At 30.7% G+C, this 26,271-nt stretch overlaps 1 protein-coding gene across 5 annotated transcripts in view; it reads left to right on the forward strand.

Moving 5' to 3' along the window:
• Positions 1 to 26,271, forward strand: part of LOC108911733 (extracellular sulfatase SULF-1 homolog) — a 272,564-nt gene that overhangs the window by 231,905 nt on the left and 14,388 nt on the right. For all 5 annotated transcript variants that reach the window (XM_018716735.1, XM_023455876.1, XM_023455877.1 and 2 more), the window contains one exon: positions 5,098 to 5,267. In XM_018716735.1, coding sequence (XP_018572251.1) covers positions 5,098 to 5,267 — 170 coding nt within the window. The remainder of the gene's footprint in view (positions 1 to 5,097; positions 5,268 to 26,271) is intronic.

Genomic DNA, 26,271 nt, shown 5'->3' on the forward strand with positions numbered 1-26,271 from the left:
AAAACATATTATTTAAAAGTACAAAGCTCCCTCATTCGAATGCCGTTGAATTTGCTCAAATATCTTTTTTTTTCGTTGAGATATCACATGTTGAAATTTCTAAGTTTATCAGTTTCTGAATATGCGAAAATTCCCTAAACTCACAAACCCCAATCCCACAAAACCCGAACCTACAAACTCCAAGCTTACAAACCCAAAGCCCACCAACTCCAAACCCACAAACCGTATGGGTATGAAGTTTCTGAATTGCAATCGACTGCTTGATGTCTAAGGCATCCTTAGTAGATTTTCGCATATTAAGAAACTGATAAACTTAGAAATTTCAACATGTGATATCTCAACGAAAAAAAAAAAGATATTTGAGCAAACTTAACGGCATTCGAATGAGGGAGCCTTGTTCTTTTAGATTCAATGTATTGTATTAGTTTTTTGAAAAAGAATAGATGACATTGCTACATAACATCAAATATGACGAAAAACAGTGTTTTTTGCACTTTTAGGTTAAGATATCTCAAAAACCTGACGTGATAGAGCAATTCTGCTGCCAGATTCGGATTCAGCGCACCTAAATCCTTCGGAAATATATATTCAAATATGTATTGTTATAAATTCTTGTGAGATGGTAATTTTCTTACCTGTATGAACTTATTCTGCTTCGCTTCTTCTTCTTTGTATCCTATTATTCTTCTTTATTGTCTGGGCCCCAGCTCACACGAGAACATAGTTCAAATTTTGTTAGTTATGTTCATAGAGAAAGTCTTCGTTTGAGAAAAAAAAATTAATGTAAGATTGAAGCAAATTTTTATCTAATGGGAGTAGTCTTACCCCAGGGTGAGGTTCTGAGAAGATTAGTATTTTGATTTTAAAATATACTGATTAATGAATTTAGATACTACTTAATCTTGAGAAGGAAAAGACAAAAAATTATATTTGAATTTTAACTGACCACAGTTATTCTATTTCTCGTAAAAATAATTTCTAATTCATTTAATTACTCTGATCCAATATATTTCAAATTAAAATAAAAACTATGTGATTGGCTAACACTTAATTTATTTTACTATTTATCCAAAATTTTTCAATCTTCTATCAATAGAAGTATTCTTAAATTAAACCTACGCCACTTCCTCTATTCTAACTTAAACTAAATAACAATATCCAAGATTTGGATTTAAATATTAAATTTAAAACAAATCTGTATTATATTAGGGGTTTATACCTCTTTACCACTGTCTAATACACTAATTTCTTTTCTTCTTGGTCCTTTATCTCCTCTATTTCTTTCCTGTACCTGTTCACAAATTCTGTTTCTGACTTGTCATTTGTCATATAACTCCTTGTTGTTTGTCTCCTTGCTGATATTTCTATTTTACTATTCCCTATCGGTGACTTGGATTAGATCTGTGTTGACTTGATACTGGGTAATACTCTATAACAGTTAACTTTGTTTTGTTATTGTACTTACTTAAGTTTCTATTGTCCGTAATCTTCAATCAATTTGGTTCTTGAGATTGTTTTCTTCAACTTCTTATAACTGGTTTTTCTTTATTGAATACATTTGTTTCTTTCTGGCAATCAAATTATCTTCCTTTTAAATTAAAAATTTTATTTTCAAAACTTTAGCTGTCAGCTCCCCAATTTATTATTTTTTTTCTTAGTCACCTCACTCTTTTTGTTTTCATGTCCCACTATTTTTTTTAAATCACTTTCTAATTCTAGTAATCCAAATTTTTATTACCAACCACATTTTCAATTTCGAATATACTTTATTACATTATAATTCTTTAAATTTTGTTTGAAATTCTATTTTTACGAAAATTTTTAATTGATCATATACTAATTTTTATTTATTTTATCTTTTCTTTTTCAATTTCAACCATCTATTGGTCACACTTATTCAACTTATAATTTATTTCTTTAAAATCAATTTTACTAATTTCATTTTCCCAAATTTGCCTTTCTCTTTGATATTTTAAAATCTTTGCCCCAACTCATTCTATTACAATATACAGGGTGGTCCATAATTGTATGTCGCACTGCATACTGCGAATCATGGAAAATTGTGAAAATGTTCTTAATATAATTTTAATTACTTGATTGGGTTTATTTACAGAGGTACGCTTCCCCCCAAAATTGTAAAATAAATTATAAACTTTCTTAAAAATTTCGAAATAGTTTAAAATAAAAGCTTGAAACTTGCAGAAAAAGTAAAATCAGTGATGTAGATTTTTAAAAATATAAAATTATAAATCAAGGCTTTAATAACTTACAATTTTTACGCACTAACAGTATTTCACCTACAAATAAAACCATTTGCAAATTTTTATTGGGAGTATAATTTTCAAGATAATAGCAATTTTCGATATCTCAGCACTAAAAAACACAAAAAGTGCACAAATTAATTTAGTAGGCTTTGCATATTGGATAACAAATTGTTTCAAATAAGCAATTTTTATAAAAAGTTTTAAACCCATGTAAAAAAAATATGAAGAATTTTTCTTTCGATGTAACCGATAACCAATATGTTATTTGAATTTTAGTCAAGCCCATAGAAATGTTTAAAAAACATTTCTGGGTTTAGGACATGAACTTGTTAAAATAGTTTCGCTGTCTTTTATTTGAAACAGTTTGTCAATGGATTATTATCAAAGCCTACTAATTAACTTGTGCACTATGGCCTGGCAGAGGTATAGGAAATTGCAATTATCTCGAGAACGCTATTATTTCGAAAGATTGTGAAATTTGATGGCTGTATTTTATTTAGAAATATTGACAGCAACATACTAGATAATGTATCAATAGAAATTAAAAATACATAACTTGCAATAAAATGTTTTATTTTTTTCCCTCAAAAACGGTGCATCCTACGAAAAAAATTGAAAAGGCTAATTTCATTCAGAATTGATGGCGGATTTCTAAAAAAATATCAAAAAGGGAAAAAGTCAGTGGCGTACCATTTTTTTAATTAAAGTAGATTGTGGCATTTTCGCACGAACGCCACTGGTGCAAGTAGAAATATTCTGATCACCCCAAAAAAATGCACATTTATCCCTCCAAAGCGTTTTTCAAATTTCGAGTCAATATATTTAAAACTGTTTGAAATAATTAATAACAATAAATAAAAAATTAACCTACGTTTATATGAACCTTTTTTTTTCATAAAATAACTGCGGCAATCACCCCCTAAAATATTTCGCACATATTTACAAACACCCTGTAATAATAATTTTTAATTTTTTTAAGATTACCTATTTTACCTTTTAATTAATACTAATGTTTTATTTTAAACAAATAATTTTATTATAGAACTTTGCAGAATCGTACTTCCGCAAATAACCTGACTGACCAAATTTATTAAAAATATGTTCACAATTTTCCATGCCTATTAACGTATACTGTATTATGCTTTGCGACATAGAATTACCGACCATCCTGTATAGTTATGCTAAAGTATAACTCCATGGATACCATAGTTATTAATAAATATCTAAAATTATCTACCCACATAATACTAATGAACAAAAATACGTATCTGACATATTCAAATTGTTAAATAATACGACAAACTTTCAAGAAAACCTCCCGTTCTTGTTTCTAATAACTGTAACACAAATTTAGACAAAGATAAACGCTAATTGTTCCACCAATAATAGGTAACTTAGTCTACATTTCAAGCATTGCTTTTTGAAGTGATCACCTTTTAAAAAAAACGGATTTGACAGAAATCTGAACAGTGACAAATAGATATTAACATTAGACGAATATTAACTATAAAACTTTTAGAGCATGAAATTTAGAAATGACAATGTAAGACTGTTGACAATGTATTTAAATTAATATGAATTATTTTCTGAACATAACAAATAACATGATTTTTTCCTAAGAGCCTATCGCTTTCTACTTTGTAGATATAAGGCGTCAATTACAATTTTTTTATATCAAATTTTAGCCGTATCTTCTCCAAACAGTAATGTATTTCATTGAAATTTGAAAAAAAGTAAGTTTTTCTGGGTGCTAAATTCATCGGCGTTATTAGTATTTGACCTAGAGGTCGCTAGTTACGTTATTCAGACATTTTATAATGTAGAGCTTTTTTGCTGGAATCGCGCCGAATTTTGAGAAAAGCGCAATTGTCCCAAAGTCAACTAGCTTCTTCCCCATAAAATACAGGGTGATAAGAGATTTTTAAAACTGTTTTCAAATTGCACTAAAAATAAAATTTTTTATATTTTGCCGGATGCGCCAGTCAAAAATCAAAAATTTTGCATACAACAAAGTATCGCTTATAGCTTCTATCGTTTACAAACAGCGCCGAGATTCCCGATTATCACAGGTACATTACTCAACCTATGCCCCACTAGGCGAACATAATATTGAATTGATGATATTGCAGGAAACTACTTCTCGGCGGACTAGCACCCTGACCAGTATCGAATACCCTGCAATATCTAAAAACAACTAGGATTGTCCGCCAGCTCAATGCTGTTTGTAGATGTATGAAGCCATAAGCATTGAGTAGACCATTAACAAATGTAGCTCTCTGCTACTTCACTTTGTCTATTGTGAAGATATTATATGCTGGATTAGTGGAGACGATAAACAGGTCTAAAACCGGTTTATATCTCGTGATTCAACTGGCTAATAATCATAGTTGTCTTTTTAGAAATGTTGGTCGGGGCATTAGTCCGCAGAGTGAAATTTGAAAATTTTTATTTAGTTAATTTGAAATAATTTAATTTCGAAACCTGTAATATTCAAAGTAGTGTTAATAATTACAGTAAATAATTTACTTGCAGAATTAAGTAAAAATTTCTTTACCTAACTCTAATCATAATAATCATATCAAAATGTTTTTACTCGTGACTTCATTAGTAACTTCAGCTCTTGAAAAAATCGGTGACATTGTCGGATGCAATCGGTTCATTGATGAGCCCATAATTGGTATAAAATTCCGATGTATCTTTTTCATGGCGAATGCCTATATAAAAGAACCTTCACGCCTCGATGCGGAAGTCGATGCATGAGGCAACTTCCGCGCCACTTATAATGTTATTGTTCACACACCATCAGCCGGTTTCAATAAAGCTCTTTTTTCAGGACTATTACCCCGATTTGATTGCCAACGATTCAATAGCCTTCCTGAGGCACTCCAAAAAACAATATCAACACAAACCGGTGATGCTAACGATGTCATTTCCGGCGCCGCACGGGCCTGAGGACTCGGCACCGCAGTATTCGGACCTCTTCTTCAACGTCACGACCCACCAGTAAGTATATAAAGTTACATTTTTCCAAGAACAATAATTAAGAAAGTACCTACACGATTCTTAGTTAATCACAGTAAAAAAATGAATGTTTTTGTGATTAAATATTCGAAGTGGTTATTTACCTTTCAAAGTGTATACTACGAATAAAGAGTGACCGCAAAAACAGCATATTTTTAGCCTATTTTCTCACCCTTGCCAGAGACCTTAAAAAAAAATCCTAAAAATATTCTGCATATGTCAAATTATTGGTAATGGAAAATCAAAACGAGCATATTTTTTAATTTTTCGAAAAATGTCCCCTGTCATCATCATCAAATCATCAAATGTCATCATATCAACCCCTAATTAGGGGTTGATATGATGACGCAAAACTGAAATATATGAATAATATCAATAAGAATAAATGCAATTCTTATTGTATTTTTTCTATAAAATAAAATCTTACAAATAGGAAATAATTTATTTTCATGATTAATGAGGGCGTGATATAGTTGTAAGTCCACACTTAAATTCGCTAAGGGGCTTAAATCATCCCCTAAATACGGAAAAAATCAAAAATTACTTGAAAAATCTTGGAAAAAGTACTAGGATATTCTAAATTATTAGAAATTAAAATCGTGTACTTCCCACTAGTATCTATAAGAAAACCACCTGTAACGAAGGGGTGAACTACCCCCGAACGTGATAACATACGAAAATATCATAGCGATATAAAAAAACTGTCGAATATTTTATAATAGATCTTACTTTTGCGATCAGAAAAATTAAGCTGACTTGACCTAATTATTCCAAAATTTTTTTATATAAAAATCAATCCTCATAGGGGGTGAGATCATCCCCTAAACATAAAAAATTAAAAAATACTTGAAAAATCTTGATTTTTCAAGTAATTTTTTATTTTTTCCGTATTTAGGGGATGATTTAAGCCCCTTAGCGAATTTAAGGGAGGACTTACAACTATATTACGCCCTCATTAATCATGAAAATAAATTATTTCCTATTTGTAAGATTTTATTTTATAGAAAAAATACAATAAGAATTGCTTTTATTCTTATCGATATTATTCACACATTTCAGTTTTGCGTCATCATATCAACCCCTAATCAGGGGTGATTTTCGACATTTTTCGAAAAACTAAAAAATATGTTCATCTTGATTTTTCATTATTTGACATATGCAGAATATATTTAGGATTTTTTTTAAGGTCTCTGGCAAGGGTGAGAAAATAGGTTAACTTTGCGGTCACTCTGTTGACCAAAAAAAATCCAAATATTTTCAAGTTTTCCAAGTAGATTTTAAAAAATCCAGTTTACGAGGATAAAAGCTCTACTCAGTTGTCAGTTTGCATTTTTCAGTCATTACCATACATAAAGACAGTCTAGATATACTGAGGGATTTTTAATTTAGGAGAAAATTACATTATATTATTATTAATCAACCAAAATTTTTTTAAAAATATATGCAGAATTGTTTGGGAAATAGCGTTAATACGGTACAAAATCAGCAAACATTATTATTTGGTGAAATTATTAAGAAACTTTATTGTGATAATATTTGTTATTTAAGTAATATTGACAAAGTTGACTAATGGGCTCATTCGGCATTTTTTTTATTTTATTTGTTTTTTTTTTAATATCTTTTATTTGAAAAATGACTTATTTTGAAAGCAACAGAACTACCCTGCGTAATTTAAGAATGTAATAAATATGTGTGTATCCTCTAGAAACACTATACACTTGTGTTTTCCATGTTGATTTTTTTTTTTTAATATTATACAAATACCTTATATGTACTATGTATTTATATAAAAATGCATAATAAATACTATATTATTAATATATTTATAAGATATTAGGTAGATTTTATGTAGTTTCCATGGAAATAAAAATAGTAACAAGAATTTTGTATTTGATTAGATAAATTTTTGAAACCTGTGACAAACGGTTTCGTCCAATTAAATGCACAATCCTTATTCTTATTTACTATTCTTATTGTATAAAAACATCAAAACTTTCTCAACAAACGTACATTAAAGAAGCTTTAGACGTTAGTGAAACGTAACCCTTACATTTTCACTCCTCTCATCTCAGCACTGAATCCATAACCACTAAAAAATCCATAACCATTAACAAACCTACTTCTGGCAAATTAGAAGAATCTGCTTTTTCGAAATTTGCTTCCATTTTTTATTGCACAAACGCTAAAACATTCTGTAGATGCTGAAACTCGTCTGGAACTACCGCCAAGCCAGTTGACCGTCCCGTGCGGTGACGTCATTGCATTGCCACGGTTGAGACAAATATTCACATTTTAAAAATCATATAGTTTGAAAACCGCTCAACGAATTGAGTTGAAATTTTCAGATTTACCTAATCATGAGTAATACTTTGTGTATACAAAATAAGAACGTTTTTGAAAATTTACTGAAAGACCAAATTAAAAAAATAATGGTTCAAGTTAAAAATATCAGCACCAGTTTTAAAAAGATCAGAAACTGATATTTTTCATATTTGTTATTAATATTGACTTTATTTCGACATGGAACTTGGGCAACTTTCATAGTCTGTAAATGTATTACTTTTAATTTTGGCCGATTAAATTGATGCTATTTTCTTCTAAATACAATATACTGTGATTGCGCTTATTTAGTATTCAGACAAGCAAAATCGTATAAAAAATCCACCCACTTTCAACTTTTCAACTTTTAAGTAGTCAGGGTGAGCTAAATTTAATTGTCAAGAATCTCGGAAACTGTTAGAAATACTGAAAAGTTCATATGGAGAACATACAGCAGAATTGAATGCTTTGTAACATTCCTTCCTGAATTTAACTAAAAAAAAGTACAAATTTTTAAAATATAGTTGTAACTTCGATTTGTAGTCCAAATGAAAATATTCTTTAACCATTCTAAAAGCTTTGAAAAATCCTAGAGAATTTTTTCTGAATAAAATTCAAATAAATGTGAATATTGTTTTCTTTTCTTATTTTGATAAGTATTAAGTTCTGCACTACTTATGCTGTATATTTTCCAAGATCTTTGTTTTGCAGTGGCAATTAAATTTGGTTTAGTAAATATTTAAAAAACTTAAATGGGGACACTAATAATAGTTCCAATACGACACAGGCGATAGACGCGAAATTAATTTTCAATGTAGCTCCTTGTAAACAATGAACGATTACAATTGGAATTTTAAAAAAATTCTGAAAAATTTGAACAATTCTCTGATATTTTCCTGACACTTCCAGATCAATTAAATTCCCTGATAATTTCAGGTTTTCCAGATTTGCATACGCCCTGAAAATCTAAAAAAATGGTTGTGCTGAATTGTGCTAACTTTGTGCTGCATTGTGACGTAACACTTAAAAAAAATCATTTTAATAGAATAAAGAAAATGTATATTTTGCACGTAACCTCTCACTATCACATTTTTTTTAGTGTGCTAGATTGTGCTAGCTGTTTTCAGTTAAAAAGTTAAAAAAATGGTAGTGCTCGATAGTGCTTTATGCTAGACAGTGTTAGAAAAACTTTTTTTCGTCACGGTTTCTAAGAAATTTGGAAAAAATCGAAGAGTGTATTTTTAATAAAAAGCCTTTGCTCCAAAAGGACCAGTCGAGATGGGGTTGATATAAATTTAGTCTTGCAAATAAACAAATATCTCACGTTGAGGATAAATAGTAATCAGTCACAGAAGATTTAGCTTTTTCTCATTTATTCTGAAAACCTCGATAGATGAGACATTTTTTCAACGCCAAAATGTGACACTAAAATAGCACAGTCCAGTATAACTATAAACTAAAATTTTTCTGCATTTTCTGCAACATATGAATGTTTTTCCAACGGCACGATGTAGCATCAAGTTAGCACTATCGAGCACAATCATTTGCGGATAATGCTATTTTCGTTAGATTAATTTCTTTTTTTTTTCCTGAATATTTTGCCACACACTAATATTTTTCAAATCATCTCAAATGCAAGGCAATGCCAAGTTGACATATTTCGTAACAATTTGTTTATTAATTATTTCGTTTTCTTTTCATGTTCTTGGATGCCCTCCATTAACAGGAATTCTCTTAACATCTAAAAAATGAGATTTTAACAAAGTACAAATTACTCAAAGAATGCGTAGATAACCTTTTTAAAAGCAAATATAATAAACTATGTACAACAATTTGAAGTAAACTGAAAACGAATTTTCATAGACTATAGTCGATTGTATATTGTATTTCCAATAATTGTCGACTTCAGGTAATCATCTTTGTGTTTTTCTCTCTTTCTTTTAACATGTCTCATTTTTTACTGTGATAAAAAATGTGACCATTAAATTAACGAATAGATTTCCCAGGAACAAATATTTTGGAATGAAAACAGTACAGACACTTCCTTTTGTATATTGACTGTGTAATCAGTCATATAAAGTCCTTCAATTTCTCATATAATTGAATAATAATGGAAATATGTATTTAAAAGCAGGAACATAATAAACTGTAATTTCAAACTGCCCATATGGTCAGATAAGAATCAGCGAGTCTAGTTAGTATTTGAATGTTTCTTATTCTTATCAGAAACAGACATCAAATTCGTTATATTCTAACTCTCTTGCAGAAAAAAAATGTCTACCTATTGTTCTAGAAAACAAGCAGACACTAAGCCTTTGATGTCGTCTATAAATTGTAGGTCAAACTGCAGACATTATTCTTCTCCATTTTTTTAAACCGATAGACGATTTATATTCTGGCCCTATCTTTTGCCTGTAAAACAAGCTTCATAACTTCATCAAACGTTCGAGAACTCATGAATAAGTTAATCTGTCTGAATTCCATTAAAAAGCCGTGTTAGGGAATATCAAGAAACCTTTAAAAAAGGTACGTGTATAGATTTCCTCACTAAACCTTCAACAAATAAAAAAATATCATCAGACACCTCACATGTAAAAATTTTACTATCGAACTTCCTGCTTAATTGAGCAGATTTTTTTCAGAAATTTATTACTGGTAGCGTGTTTATAAAAATGAACTGATAAAGTGTAATCTAGCAGATTGAGCCAGTTCAGCTAGTAGAAAATTTAAAGTGCCATGATGATGGATGAAATAAAGGAAAGCAGTTTGAATTATGAGTTCAATTAAGGTTGCATTAGAACTTGTCTAACGATTAACCGTTACATGATATCGAGTTGCAGTCCTAGGACCTGGCACACCAATCATTTTTCTTATCTCGTTTATGTTAAAACAACCTGAAATAAGCACTGGACCTTAAAAACACATATTTTGTGCTGGTGTATAATCGCAAGCTTGTTATAACTTTGTTTTTTCTTCTTTGCGTAATACTATTTTAATGAAATTTTTCGTCATAAAGCTAGAGCTGTACAGGGTGATACTTAAGTAAGTGCAGAAAATCCAAGAAGTATTCTAGGTCTAAAATTAAGGCGGTTTAGATTGTTCCTTTATCTTTTGCGTATCCTTTACCGTTTAGTGACGTAATTTATTTTCTGAACTATGATATTATTATGACATTAGTATAGTATCAACAAAGATTGAAGCGTCTTATTTAAAGTGGTCAAACAATCCGACGTCAAAGGTTTCCATCTAGCGTCTCAATTTACCGTAACTGATTGCCTGAATGTTCAGATAAATAGTTTACCTTAAGCGACCAAACTGAAACGACTGACACTGGTAAATGATCATGAATAAAATTTCAATCCAATATTAACTAATTTGTCGATGTCATTCCGAGAGATAGGTATATCTTAATTTTAGGAACTAACTTTATATGAATAACTTTGTATATCAAGTGAAATTAGCATGAAATATTCACTTATCAACTATCTATTATCATTTTTAATTATAATATATAGAGAACCGTTTTACTAATAGAAAGTTTGTAAATGGCCAAAGTGAGTTAAATTGATGAGCGTCTCATTTGAAGGAAACAGCTAAGGAAAGATATTCTCACTGAGATTCCCTCAATTTCCAACGCTCAAGATCTCAACTCAAGGTATATAGAAATGTCTATGTTGTTTTTAATATTTATCATGATTTTCGACATTGAACACTAGTGTATATGTGAATTATATCAGTACAGTAGACTGATATCATCTACCTGTACATTTAGCAATTTGTAAAGAAAACAGTGAATATATACATGTGGGTGTAGGAAAAATATGTTTTATCACCATCTACAATTAACTGAATTTACTGTTTATGGTTACATGAACACTGTTTAAACCATTCTAGAGTATTGGCAAAAGTTTTAGCTCCAACATAACAGTTACAACTGTTATCATTCAATTATCAGAAGCTCGTAGCACATCATAAGTCAAATCAGTAATGCTGTTGTTGTGCTATAGTTAGAACAGAACCCAGATTGTTTCTGGAATCATTGACAGATATTGTATCAATCTATATCGAAAAGATTTCGAACTGAAATCGCTTTACATTCACTGATCAAAACCTATTAACATCCACCTGCGTCGTCCGTCACCGCGGTATGAAGTCAAATGAGTGCATTCCGTTGCATAAATCACGATTACTAATCTGCACGCAGATTAACTTTTCACGATTTACGTTACCAACACCGACGAAGCGCATACCGCGTCCCCCGACCTATTCGTTATGCGCGCCCTTTATTTATTTGTAATTGCTGATGGTTTTAATTGGCCGCAGATGATTGATTGTGATCGGGAAATACGGGACGTGATAGCGTGCTGACGATGAATCTCGTAAAATACAGGCACACGGAGATGCTATTAACTCCTGAGAAGACGACACATCATCCTAATATTTCCTCGAGATCCTAAGAAATACAAACTGAGGGATACTGGTGTTAATTGTAACAAACATCACCCTAATCATCTTGGCACCTACAGAGTTTGAAATATTTTAAATTTAATCAAAATTTCGTTGACTTTTTCTTAAACAAACTAAATAAATAAACAAAAAATAATTTAGCTTATGCTTGGTTTGTATACATAAGATAGTTGTCGGTTATTTATAATCCAGTCAAAGGACAACCAAAACATCGTGATTGTGGTATTTTTCATAACCCCAAAGTTCGTTTGTGTTCCATTAATTTTTAGAAAGATGACAGCAATTTTAAGAAAAACATAGAACTTTGCCATTTCTTGTTAATAGCAAAATTATTTTTGCAATAAAAATAATTGAAGGAGAATGAAAATGATTTTCTTCGCTGAGTGCTATCAAACCGAGATATTCAAGAAAAACAAATGAAAAATCATTTTTTTCGACGTAAATTATTAATAAAATATTCTGTAACATATTTGTAGCTGATTTGAAAAAAAATAGAGTTTATGGAAAATTATTACTTTCAAAATTCTGCCTACTGGGCTATTAGCAACTTTTCGACACACATCTCTTTATCAAAAGAAACTTGTGCTGTTATTTGTTACAAATGATACGAGACCGGCACGGCGTCAAGTGTAACAAGTCAAGGTATAATTGTAACAGATTTTTATTTAATAAAACATCACGTAAATATAATAAAAAATCTGAATTCAAAATCAGGTTAATATTTTTTAGAAATGTCTACAGAGAAGTCTGGAAGCGCAGATAATGTAAATATAGTAGTAATTAAATTTCTCGCTTGAAGGGTGTTGAGGATATTCAATTATTTGTTTCTTCTGTTCCTTGTCGAACACCTTATTCTCCGGATTATAATCGAAATCACCCAAAGCTGTTCCACCAGTTTCAATTTTCTTCAACATCAGCTGAACATTACGTATCAAATTTCTTTAGAACTATTCTACTGGATACTGATACTGAAAAATTGCATTTCTTGCGTTCATTTGAGCAGTGATTTTAGTTGACAACAATCTGAATAATGAAGAAAAGCAATGTTTATCAGTAAATCAAATGTAAATGTTAATCGTATCATCTTACAATCGACACCATTAGACATTGTAACACGTTACAATTGACACCAATATACCTATTACAATTGACAGCCACATATGTAATCTTGTTTACTCTAGCACTTTTGTATGAAAAACGAACAAAATCGAAATCATATAACAAACTATTAAAATGTTGGAGAATGAAATTTGTTACATTTACGAAAGTTAATGTTTTATTGTTCTAAGTTTCAAAATACAACTAGGTAATTCTAGTATAATTGAGCTGATGACACCATGAGCCTATTGGTTTCACTTGAAAACCATTTCATCTGTACTACTTTTAAATGTAATATCAGTAATACTTCATTATTTCAAGATTTCGAAGAATTATCCTATTCAATGCTTCGACTGTCGATACATTAATTTTAAAGACACTGTACACTAAATGTGTCAGAGATAGGTTAGTAATCATTTTGGGAAAACTGTTACTTTTGCTATTTTGCTAACTAAATGTAACCTGAAAATAGAACACTTCTTGTAACATATTGAAACTTTTTTTTAATTCTACGAGCTGCCGCATTTTATGATCGCATACTCTACCAAGAATAAGACTAGTTAATTAAAAAAAGTCATAAAGATTCTTGCAGAACCTCTCAATTTTTTTTATAAATCCGTAGATTGCGTAGATTTCATTTATGTTAAAATACGAGAATTTGGAGATAAAAAAATATGCTTAAGTTTGTCCCTGTATGGTCAAACATATTTTTAAATACATGATACATGATGTATCGAAGTTATACTTTTTAAAAATATAATATCCAGAATATATTGAATCATTGTGCCTACGCATTATATTTCAGAGAAAAAATTGTAGCCTGGAAATACCATTACTGAAGAAAAAATAATGTTTAAGTTATTAAATTCGTGCGTAAGTGTACGTTATAACTTAATTGAAAATCGTATTTACCGACATTTTCATCATATTAATGCTCGACGAGTGTCTACTTAATGCCTATTAGGATATTTCGCTCGAGGTTCCTAGAATTACAATTTTCATTCGATGTTTTATAATGGTCAAGTTCCGAGAAAATTAACAATGGAACAACTGTTATGGCTTGTACGCCAGTGGCCAGTCAGCCACCACCCAAAACCAAACACCATACGGTACGCGCATACGAAAAAGATTCTCGGGATAAGTCGGTAAGTTAATATTTCCAATGGTTTTTATTAGGAAACTAAGGCTATTGAATTTAAATTTTCTACGAATGATTATCAGAGAAGTAATAAAAGGAAAGGGGGAGAAAGTAAAATCCAAATGGATGATTTTTTCAAAAGTTTAAATACCAAAAATTTCTTAAATCATTCCACAAATGCTTTGAATCTTATTCTCTTATTTAGTAATGGGAATAAAATATATTTGGTTCATTTTTTTACTACAATCTTAGTATGAAACTATACAAATACTAACGAAAATTTTGTGCGACAGTACTGTGCTCTCAACCAAGGTACTACCTTCCGAGAGAAGAGTTTTTAATTTCATGAAACATTAACATTAACATAACTAGATATTTTTTGGTATGGGCTCAATAGAACAAAATTTATGCAAGTATTAAAAATTTCTAGCAGCTTCGACATTTACAATTTTCAAATGCGATTCTTCTAACTGTTTCAGGTGGGTTTAAAGTTGAAAAATATGTAGAATTTCATAACATACTCCTGAAGACGGTAAATTAAAGAAAAAAGTGTTGTATTATTAATGAAGCAGTTTTAAGTACACACTCAATATTTCTCAATATACAACGTTTAATTCCGAAGAGGAGTTTTAGTAGACATCTCAAAAACTTATAAAAATATTAATTTTAATAAATAATAATTTATTAAATAAATGAATAATTCAATTAAGATCAATATTTTTAAGGATACGTCCTATGGATGTCCAATAAAACACCAATAAAAACTATTATTGAAGAAAAAAATACATTCCGCTACAGTATTGGCTGCCGTGATTGCGATCTTGTGTGATGGTATTAGACACTTTCTCATGACTTCTATTAAAAATACCACGTGAGGTTAATGCGAAGCAAAATAAAAAAAATAAATGTATTCAATTTTGCAGAAATCGAAGAACAAAAGTTATTTCTTATTTTTTCCCTTGAAGAATAAAAAACTGACTAGTTCTATACAGGGTGTAAGAAGTTTAACTACCATTACTTCAGCACGAGATAGAGTAGGTAATCATAAATGAACAAAAAAGTTGTATTTTACAGGGGCGTAAGATTAACAGTTTTCAAAATACAGCGCTTAACCTAACGCTACACAGCTAATGCATACCACGTGTGCACGCGGCAGACTTGTCCTACGGAAAAACTGTAAACAACTTATATAGTGAAATATTTAGTAAATTTCAAGACAATTGTTTTCCAGTTTTTAAATAAATAAAATAAAATGTATCGATTTTGTAGTACGAAGATAGTAGGTTTGTGCTTAAATTTTAGCTCGAATTTTAGTAATTAAGCTAAATTCAGTAATTTTTGAACGCACAAGTACAAAACAAACTACAACGTTTGCTCAAAATGTCCACCACCATTTTCGATGCACGCACGACACCTTTGAATCCAATTTTCATGCACTCGCTGGAAAACACCTCAAGAAAAGGAAATAGTGGTACGCAAAAAACACTCAGACACGACCCAATGCCAGATACCAACTGAATTGCGTATTGCTTGACAGCGTGTTATCCGCCGCGCTGTTGTCACATTGTTCGATATGAATTTTATCGCATTTTAAATTTATTACAACGCTAATTATTTTTTAGAATTAAGCATAAATAAGTTTAAAAAAGTGATAAATATTGTATTTTATAGTATTCTATGCACGCAGTTACGTCAATATTCCTTAATTAATCGAACATTTGTACATCAAGTTGGAGATTTAAATAATTTTTTTCTCGGAAATGAATGAGTTTAGGATTCATGTCATATAAGGTTTTTTTTATTTATTTTAATGTACTCTATCGTCTATTAAAAACAAGGCAGTCAAATTTCTCACACCCTGTATAAAATAACTTTCATATATTTTAGGGAGCATTAAACCATTAAATTAACACTATTCTAATAAAGAATTACTTTTCATGCAATAAAACAAACTAGGACATGCCACAGTGCCGAGATTTCAATAAATTTGTTTGATGTAAATTTCTTTTTAACTTGACATTTCTGCAGTTAGCATATTTATTAATTTTCATTTATTATTTTATTATTTTTTGTTACTTTAGGTTACAAAAAATACAGGACAAAATATAACACTTTTATGAAAATCATCCATTCAAAAGTAGCAATTTTATGATGAGTTTATATTTTTTAAGACATATTTCTTAAAGAATGCATCTTTCACAATAACATTTTGCTGAACTGTTTCATAGTTTTCGCAATGTTCCTAAAATGCAAATATTTTAAATCTTACATTTTCAATTAACATGGCCTATAAATTGTCAAATGCTAATTCAAATAGATACATGGTTGGTTTGCAGGCTTTCTTAGCAATTGTAACCACTTTGTGAAAGTGATATACCTACCTATGTATACATCTTCAAGGTATTCACAAACTTATTTATTACTTTTGGGAATAACTCAGCCTTGCTAAATTAAACCCTATGAAAGGAAAGCAAAAAAATGAATACATAAATACTCATGTTACTTAACATATTGAGAATTAGGGTGTTGAGAGGGATCGACACGTTATATTCTCATGAAACATCGTAATAACGTTATAGTTGACTTCTCTATCAACAATATTTTTTTATTATCTGCGAGAAATAAAAGTCTAAAGATTTATGTTCGAAGAAGTAAAAGGCTATGTAACCGGACCGCCGTATCCCTCGTATCAGGAAATTCAATGTTTAAATATACTTTTACAGCACGAAGGTAACGAGATTATATGATGAAGATATAAAAAAACACATTACCTGGCGTACATCAAGGGGCACTTCTTCACTTGTAGGTACCAGTATAGCGTGCTCTTTAAAAGAGTGTCACAAATCTTGCCGCACTTGATACACGACGAAGCGGAAAAAACAATCCGCATACATTCTTTCTGCGGGCAGAGTAGTAGTTATTGTAATAAAACGCTAACCACTAGTAACGCTAACAGACGATTACTACAATTTAGCTGCACTAGACCAATATCGAAACGAAAGAGATTTATAGATATTCAAAGTTAACAGTTAGGAAACAACTAATTTTAACGCGAGCAGAAGATACACTGTCAAATATAGCCAATGAAAAATTTCAGAGTATTAATTGGTGTTACATTCACTTTATTCCGCCAATTCTTTTCTGCAGATATAACAGCAGTTGCCATCAACGGTACCCGAACAATGATATTAATAAATTTTTCCTGTCATTTCTAGATAACTTACTAAGGTAAATTTACTCAAAATAAACCTCCAAGTGCATAAACACCCTATATATTAAAGTAAATTTTTTAATGTGCAATTTTTTTTATTTGTAAACGAAAGTTTAGTAGTCGAATGCATATTTCAGTTCTCGTTCCCCTGCGCGTTACCAGTTCAGCCGGTTCCAGCACGAAAAGTGCAAATTTCATTTCGTGACTGCACAATACAATGTCTATAAATAATCGGGGAAGCATCTTAGTTCCGGGCAGTATTGATAGTACTTACGTTCGAGGCACCAATCAGGCTCTTTATCTCCGGCACTAATCTGCCTGGATTTACATAGACAGAATGGGAAACTTCATCGGAGGTATATTTTGCGCCGATTGCATAATTTATAGGGATCAGGGCATCCCTGACAGCCTCATACGTCACGCATGAATTCTTCATGTGGTCGGGAGTCATTGCTCTGTAGGGGAGTTATGTTCTGTTTGCTCTTGTACGGGGTAAATATATTATGCTGCGTCTCTTCGAATTTGGGCAGAAATGGGATATAAAATCGTATGACTGTAAGATAAAATTTCTTTTGCGCCTTGTCAGTTTCAGATTTTTGATAGCGTTCCCTATTTTTTATTCTTATAAGACATGTATACTTACCTGATTTTATTTATGTGCACAAATCAGTATATTGCTTATGAGTCTTATTTACAAGAGCTCGAAAAATAAAGATAAAGAATAAAGTATTTTTTATGTACAGTGTTACAAATTTCTAAGGGAAATTAGATTGGCAAAAATATTTTTTGCAAATAGAATACATTATTGATACGTACTGAGTTGCCACAATAATGCGAAGAAACATTTTTGAAACCGCTGACTCCATCGATAGCTCGGCTGGTTTTGTTTAAAAGTGTTTACACAAATCGCTATACATAAAGATGTGTATAATTAACTCATTGTTTTCTTCAGCCACTCCTTATGTCCTTTAATTAATTGTCACTGTATTGATGAAACATTTTATGTTTATTCGCAATTATTAATGCACATGCCACGGGCATACTGTCCTTTCACAAAAAGAAAACACAATGGAAAGTAAGAATTCTGAAGAATAAATGACTTAAACATTTATACGCTAATGATGTTCATGAAATTAAACAATAAAATAAGCTCGTTAATAATAAAATACTAATAATAATACTAATGGTTTATTAGCCCAACATAAGTAATTGCAATTACAGTGCTAAATTACCTAGCAATAAATAATCATAAATAAAGAAAAACAGGCTATATAAATAAGAAATAACGTAAGTTAATCATATACAGCATTCGTGCATAACGTTTTCACAGAGCAATAATTTATATCACAAATACAGCGTAAATAGTTAATAAAATTTGAAAATATCTATATCAATGTAGAGTAGCAAAACAGTTAGGGATAATTTAATTTAAGCGTACCCTTATAGGTGGCATCTTCTACAAGCAGTGTCAAAAGCAATGACATATTTAAATTTAGCATCCTAAAAAACCCCTGTATCCCAAGTTTAATGACAACATTCAAATCTATTATTATTCCTAAAAAATTAAAAAATATATAAAACTTTAACACCCTGTATATAGAAACCTAAGCTTTTGTGGACCAACGTTTATAGAAAAAAAAAGTCTTATTTTGACTTCAAAATTACGCCCCTAAATTCTTTATACTGAATTTTGAATAAGCCTGTATAGTAGGGATTTTAATAACAAATTCGTATTAGCCCTTGGCAAATAAAAAGGTTATGGTTTCTTGTTTAATTGCAGGAAAACAAGGAATTCAGTTGTTCAAAAAAATTTGGTCAATCGACTTTATTGTGAAGTAGATAATCTAAGAATTTTACCGAATAACATCGTCTCCGGGTATCGTGTCACATTTCCATAATGAAAATTATAGTAGAAACAAAAAAACAGTTGGCGCGCTATCTGTGGACAAAGCTATTCACTTTTTTATACATAGAAGACAATTCCAGAGGTTTTCAATAAGTTTTAACAATTTTTATTATTATTCATTTTAATTTGCAATCACAAGTGTTGTGATTATTGAGAATACTTGTTATTAATACATTTTACTATTACAAAATTCTCTTCAAATACCTGTATATAAAAAAAGTATTGTTAGTTTGGGATTTTTTTCTGTGATTTGGCGAGAAAACGTCATTCATATTATTTGTTCACTGTGTAGAACAAACTACGGACCCCAGGACTAAGTACTTGGGGAATTGCCAACATTTTTTATGTGACCTGTGTCATGGATTTTTTCCAAATGTACGGTGGTGAGACTTAATTTTTACCAATATAAGAAATTAATACTGGTTTATAAAAACAGAGACAAGTCCTGAGCTGCTTGTCTACGGGTGTGGAATAGGAAAAAATTTAATTGATTGCCATTAAACAAATAAGCTAGCCAAGATAATGAGGTCTCCGCTTTCGTTATCTGTCAGCACGCGAGGGGTCAAAATAACCTGATTCCGAGACTGCTGAACTGAACTTAACCATAAAACTCTTGTATATTAAGTCCAAGTAAAAGGTTGGCGGCGGGTGCTTTTGTTAAGGCTATTCAAACAAGTGTTAATGAAATGAATATTTATAACTCCGGATTGGTTCGTTAAGTTTTGAATATTTACTGTGCCACACTTTTTAAACAGAACCCCATTGTTCAAGAATGAAAATTCTTACTCTTTTTCGTGTCAGATGCTATTAAATTCCGGTCAAGAGATAGACGCTAGACAGATGCCTTGCGTGTTTGTTTTTAAATTATTAGCTTAAAATTTTCTCAACATGTACCTTGCGTGTCTTTTTATTGTAAGATCTCACTAAATGTCTTTAAATAATCTAGCATAAATATTTAGTTTACCTATTAAATCAGCTATATGTATATAAAACAGATTCTACAAGAATATTTATCGTAAAATCGTGAATATATCCAAAATTTAAAAAGATAAAAAACTGCAAGATTGCGATAATCTACAGGATATATGTACATGTTTTTGCACATTAGGTATTTTTCCAACCCTCCTTCCGAATGTACAAATTTTGACCCCGAAAACCCCCGTATACCAAATTTAGCGCGAATGGGTTATTTTTTGAAAATTTGGTCGACCATCTTAGATCCGCCATCTTGAATTTTGCAAAATTGTCCTCGGATCGGTGATCAGCGACCCCGAAAACCGCCGTAAACCAAATTTGGCGCGAATCTGTTATTTTTCGTGATATCTGACCTTAACTGACCTGTTTTTTTTTTTTGAGGCCAGAAAAAGAACCATCAATTTTGACCGCCGATTCACGTTCGGTGGGGTCTTAACTCTATAAATAAACATTTAAATATAGAAAAAAAATCGTATTTTTTCTAGCACTTTTTCGTCAACTTTGCTATTTTTGACCTGTTTTTTGAGGTTAGGAAATTCCTATGATGTGATAGCTCAATTCTGACACCGGATTCGTGATCAGGGGGCAAAAATACTACGGATAACATGTCGCATGAAAAGTATAGACAACTTTTTTTTGTGTGTTGCTGTATTATCTATAATTTTCATTCAAATCCTTGTACGCCTTTCCCGATTTAAGGAAACACTCCCGTGTGTGTCCTTTTTTTAAGGAAAACAAATATGATGTTACAAACCTATTGTTATTTTTCTTCATATTTTTTTCCAAACTATTTGAAATTATTACTTTCAAACATATTTATTTCTTTGTGCACAAAAAACTTTTGTGACCTATAAGCAGCATAACTTTATGCCTGGTAGACCAACTATAATCAATCTAGTGTGTTATCGAATTTAACTAAATCAAATCTGCTAAGTGGATGTTATCTACGTCCAAAGCATTAGATAAATTAGATGTAGTATACTGTCATTTTGAATATTTTAGCATCAGTATATCTCTTTTACTATTGTTGAAATCATATATTTCTCAGTGCGTTCAATTTGTACAGTGCCGTTGTTACAAATCTGATATATTCAATCAAACATCAGGCATGCCTCAAGGTTCCATACTTGGTCCACTGCTTTTTTATTCTTTTCACGGATAATTAATGCCCACATTTTACTGCATTCTGATGATTTGAAAATTTAAGCTAGTGTCAATTCTGTAAAAAACTTTTTAGCATAGTTTAGGCTTGCACAGCGTTATGGTACGACAATAATCGACCTTTAAACGACGTTTCTAAATATAATGCTATGATTTGTCTGCTAACTCTCTTCGATTTCGTTACTGATTAAGTGACGATAAGTTGAATAGACCTGGTTGTGTCAAGGGTCTAGGTGTGATATATCATCATTAAAAACAGTGAAAAGTGCATAACAGATCTAGTAATTTGTTTGCTATTTTTCCTTTCCCACCAATATTTTGCAGTGAACCCCTTTACACCAAATTCTTGTTAATTATTTTATCATTAGGGACAGGCTGGATTTTGCTTTTATTGTTAAGATCTTCTGTTGTGTTGTGTTTTTTCATTCCATTTTTTGTTTGTCAAAATGTATATTGATTGATAATTTTCTCATTAATTACTTATTGTTTGTACATATACTATTTTGTCATGTTTTTTGTTCAGTGACAACTGTGTTTTTTTTATATTTTATAGTTTGTTTGTATTTTTACCCTCCTTTCTTTATTACTTCGTCGTTTATGTACTTATATTTTTATATTGCTGTATATATTCTTATAATTGAGTTTCCATTACCTGTTGGGTGAAATAAATTAAGTAAATAAACAGATATGCATTTGTCGTTCCGGTATTTACCGTCACAAAGTGTAGCCACATTTTACGATTACATTAGCAGAAACAAATGAATCGCAAACGAATTATGATTAGATTTTATTCATTATCTTTCTTTTTACGGGTAAATAGTGAACTACTGAAAACAAGCAAATATAGACAATGTATCCAGAATACGGAGTAACGTTGCGCAAAATGTAGCTAGTTCTAGAGATTGTATGGACATTTGGTATGCATAAAAGCCATTCCTGTGGGTTTTCGCCATGACACTTTTAGTACACTAATTCCCTGAATGTATTCTGGGAAAAGTTAATTGGAGTTTTAAAACATGGTTCGACGGACAACATCATTCACTGAGTGCATTTAAACGTCTGCAGCAGCAGATTATTTAATTATCTTAGCTTCTACTTGGTCATACGATATTGAAATAAATTTGAGTCAAATAATTTAATTGAAATAAAATAAATACGTAAATATCTGTGAATTTGTTTAAAAATATTACTATTGTTATAATTGTATCATGAGAGATGTCAAATATATTAAATAAAAAGGAAATATTAAAAAATCCGTCCGAATTGGGCAAACATTTTTATCTTTATTTATGTTCAACTTTATACAGTAGCAATTAACAACTTTGCAACGCTGCGATTCTGTGTGGTCGACTCTTGTGGCGCCTCAGATAATTACTATAAGCTTTAGAAGCCGTAAATTTTTAGAAGCGTCGGAGTTCAGAGTTTTAAAATAATTTCGAACGTTAAGATATAAAAGAATAATAAAAGACAAATTTAAAAACTCATTAAACGTATTTTTAAACGCAAGTAACTTAAAGTTACTGCATATCAAATTTTGACATTTTTAATTCACAAAACTACACAACATTTATGATTAAGAATCCACTGTCTTAAACTGATTTTTTCTATTTCCCTTTGGAATGTAAATTACGACCCTGAAACAATTCTGTTGCGGACGGTTTAAGTATCGAGGATACCTGGTTTATAAGGGCATAACTCCCAAAGAAATGAAGTCAATAAAACCAGACTGACGTTTATCGTTGAATATAATAGAGCAGATTAACTTTTATGTCCGAATGAGATCCATTTACATTTTTTAAACTGCATCCGCAATGAGTAAGCAGTAAGTAGATTAGAAGGATTATTTCGTTTTTTCAGAGGTTTTGAAATACGCTACAGAGACTGTAAAATTACTACAAAAAGAAACACGGTAATAATATAGCAATTAAAATTAGTTTTACATTATAAAATGCCTATAAAATTAAATGTAAAATTGCCTCCGTCGACTTACCCAATAGAACATAACTTTATTGCAAAATTACAGATTTATGTGTAAATATAATGAACATATTACACATCTTTTGGTATAGGAATTATTGTCAATGTGTGCTATTTTTCGAAATTTACAATAGTTTGTGGTTTTAATTATAGATTCTTTACTTCAGTATTTCCTTAACAAGCTAATTTTTTAAAGGTACTTCTTTTCTCCATGTTTTTACAGGTAAAATAACTCTTCCAAATATACGATCGAAATTTACGAATATTTTGTATTATGTATTACGATTCTAACAAAAAAAAATCTGTATGCTTTTTAATTTTAACAAGATTAAAAGAATTTTTTATTCTAAACTAATGTAATGTTCCATTTGTCATAAAAATAATTTTTTGCATATACTAAAAAGGAGACAATCCAGCTTATCTTCAGTTTATTCAGGCAAAGATTTTATAGTAAATTCGAGACAGTACTGATTTTATTTTGATCATTGTTTGTCTCGGATCAAACATCTACCAAATGCAATTGAGAGATTCCTTTATGGACTGAAAAAAAGAAACCAAACAGGTAATTATGTGCAAGCTGTCCTAAAAAAAAAACAAAAGTTTCAATTAACCATTTCGACTTCAGACCAACTCGACCGTCTATGTGTGTTTAGTGAATTTAAGGAGTCGTTTTTCGAAGTAATAATTCTCTAGACTCGTTCTGAGAAAAGCGCACGCCTAGTTTTTATCCACTGAATTACAGAAGACATAATAAGTCAGACGGTTAATTTGACATCGTGTGTATAAATCCTTTATGTCTGTAGCAGCTCCTTATATCGTCCAGTTTTTGCCCCCAGGACTGAACCACAAACGAGCAGACATAGGCAGGTACCATCATTATATTCATTATTAAAGAGTAAGAATGTCCACGGGTTGTTTCTATGCAAATGTATTTATTATTCAACAAATATACCTGTATCTGTATCCTCAAAATTGATCGTAAAAAAAATTATACAAGTACGGCTTAGAAGGTACAACAAATTGGACAGCAAATTCCGTTTTCCCGAACTGTTTTACGTTAAAAAGGTACTCTTGTTTCAAATCGTTATCTTTAACGGTTTCTGAGAAAATCGCTCTTGAATTAATCCCACTTTGGTCAATTTCATAGTAATTTAAACAAAAAAAATTTTTTTGTTTAAATTTAATCTAATTTTAATAAAAAAATAATAATAAAAAATTAAATTAAATAAAAATTAATCCTTTAAATGGAAAAGAGAGGAAAGTAAAATTATTATTATTATTTTTTGTTTAAATTACTATGAAATTGACCAAAGTGGGATTAATTCAAGAGCGATTTTCTCAGAAACCGTTAAAGATAACGATTTGAAACAAGAGTACCTTTTTAACGTAAAACAGTTCGGGAAAACGGAATTTGCTGTCCAATTTGTTAAAAAGTCAAAGATGAAAAAGTTACACACGCAAAGTACCAAGGGCCCCCCCGTACCCACCCCAATGGACCTTGTGGAAATAAATGGATTAGTCCATCAAATTGCTCATCAAAATTTAGCTGTGTATACCAAATTTCATTCATTTATCACAACGCGATTGAGAGATATTGCAAAAAAATGATTTCCATTCCTCCCTCTTCAATGGGTCCCTGTGCCCTTAGGAAGCATTTCCGGACCCATGTTCATATGAACTTTTTTACTTAGTTTTGATCATAGAATCGGCATGTTCAGGGTTGGCAGCTAATTATGAGACACCCTGTATACAGGATGTTTCAGAAAGAGCTCCCGTAAATTCAGCGGGTGATGGTACGACAAAAAATAAGAATTTTTTGTCTTATGAACTATATGTCAATCTCCTCTTGTTTTCGAGATACAGAGCGACAAAATAAATTTTTTTAAATAGAATTTTTACGAAAATTTCCAAACGGTGCGAAATATTTTGATGAAATTTGGTATTCCGGGGTTTTTAAGGGCGCCAAATACGCTGGTCTAATTATTTTTTGGGATATTTCATAGAGTGCGCTAGTTACGCTACATTCCTATTACATTTTAGGTTCTCATTTTTTTATGGTTAGGTTTTTTACCATTTGGACGCCAATTTCTAATGTACAATTTTATTTTCTAAAAATAATGTATTCCTGTTAAAACTTCCTAATGTGGACGGTTTTCGAGCAAAAAGGCTTTTAATTGAACTCTTACAATATTACGGTGAAGAAAATAAGTGACTTTTCTCAAAGTAGGCTTATGTCAAAACTTATTAATGGATGTCTCAAAAACAACGCATACATTCTCAGTAATATTTTAAACTCTAATTAACATTATATTAAAATTTTGGTGATTGTTAGCGACTGTAGTTTGTAATGACAAATTACAGTCACTAAAATTTTGATATAAAGTTAATTAAAGTTTAAAATATTACTGAGAATGTATGCGTTGTTTACGAGACATCCATCAAGTTTTGACAAAAGCCTACTTTGAGAAAAGTCACATATTTTCTAGACCGTAATATTGTAAGAGTTCAATTTAGTCCAATTAACTAAGCCTTTAAATCGAAATTTTGTCAAGTTGGCTGAATTTTTGATATGAGTTAGTTTAAGGTATATTATAACAATAAGTGAGAGTAATTTTTTGTTCAACCCCCGGCCAAGGGTGGAAAAAGATAAAACAAAGGGCTTTTTCAAGATAACTCAAAAAGGGTAAGAGCTAGAAAAAAAAGTTTTAAAGCAGACAATTCTACATAAAAATGG

The sequence above is a fragment of the Anoplophora glabripennis genome, unplaced genomic scaffold (assembly GCF_000390285.2).
Source record: "Anoplophora glabripennis isolate ALB-LARVAE unplaced genomic scaffold, Agla_2.0 scaffold417, whole genome shotgun sequence".
In the NCBI taxonomy this organism is placed as follows: domain Eukaryota; kingdom Metazoa; phylum Arthropoda; class Insecta; order Coleoptera; family Cerambycidae; genus Anoplophora; species Anoplophora glabripennis.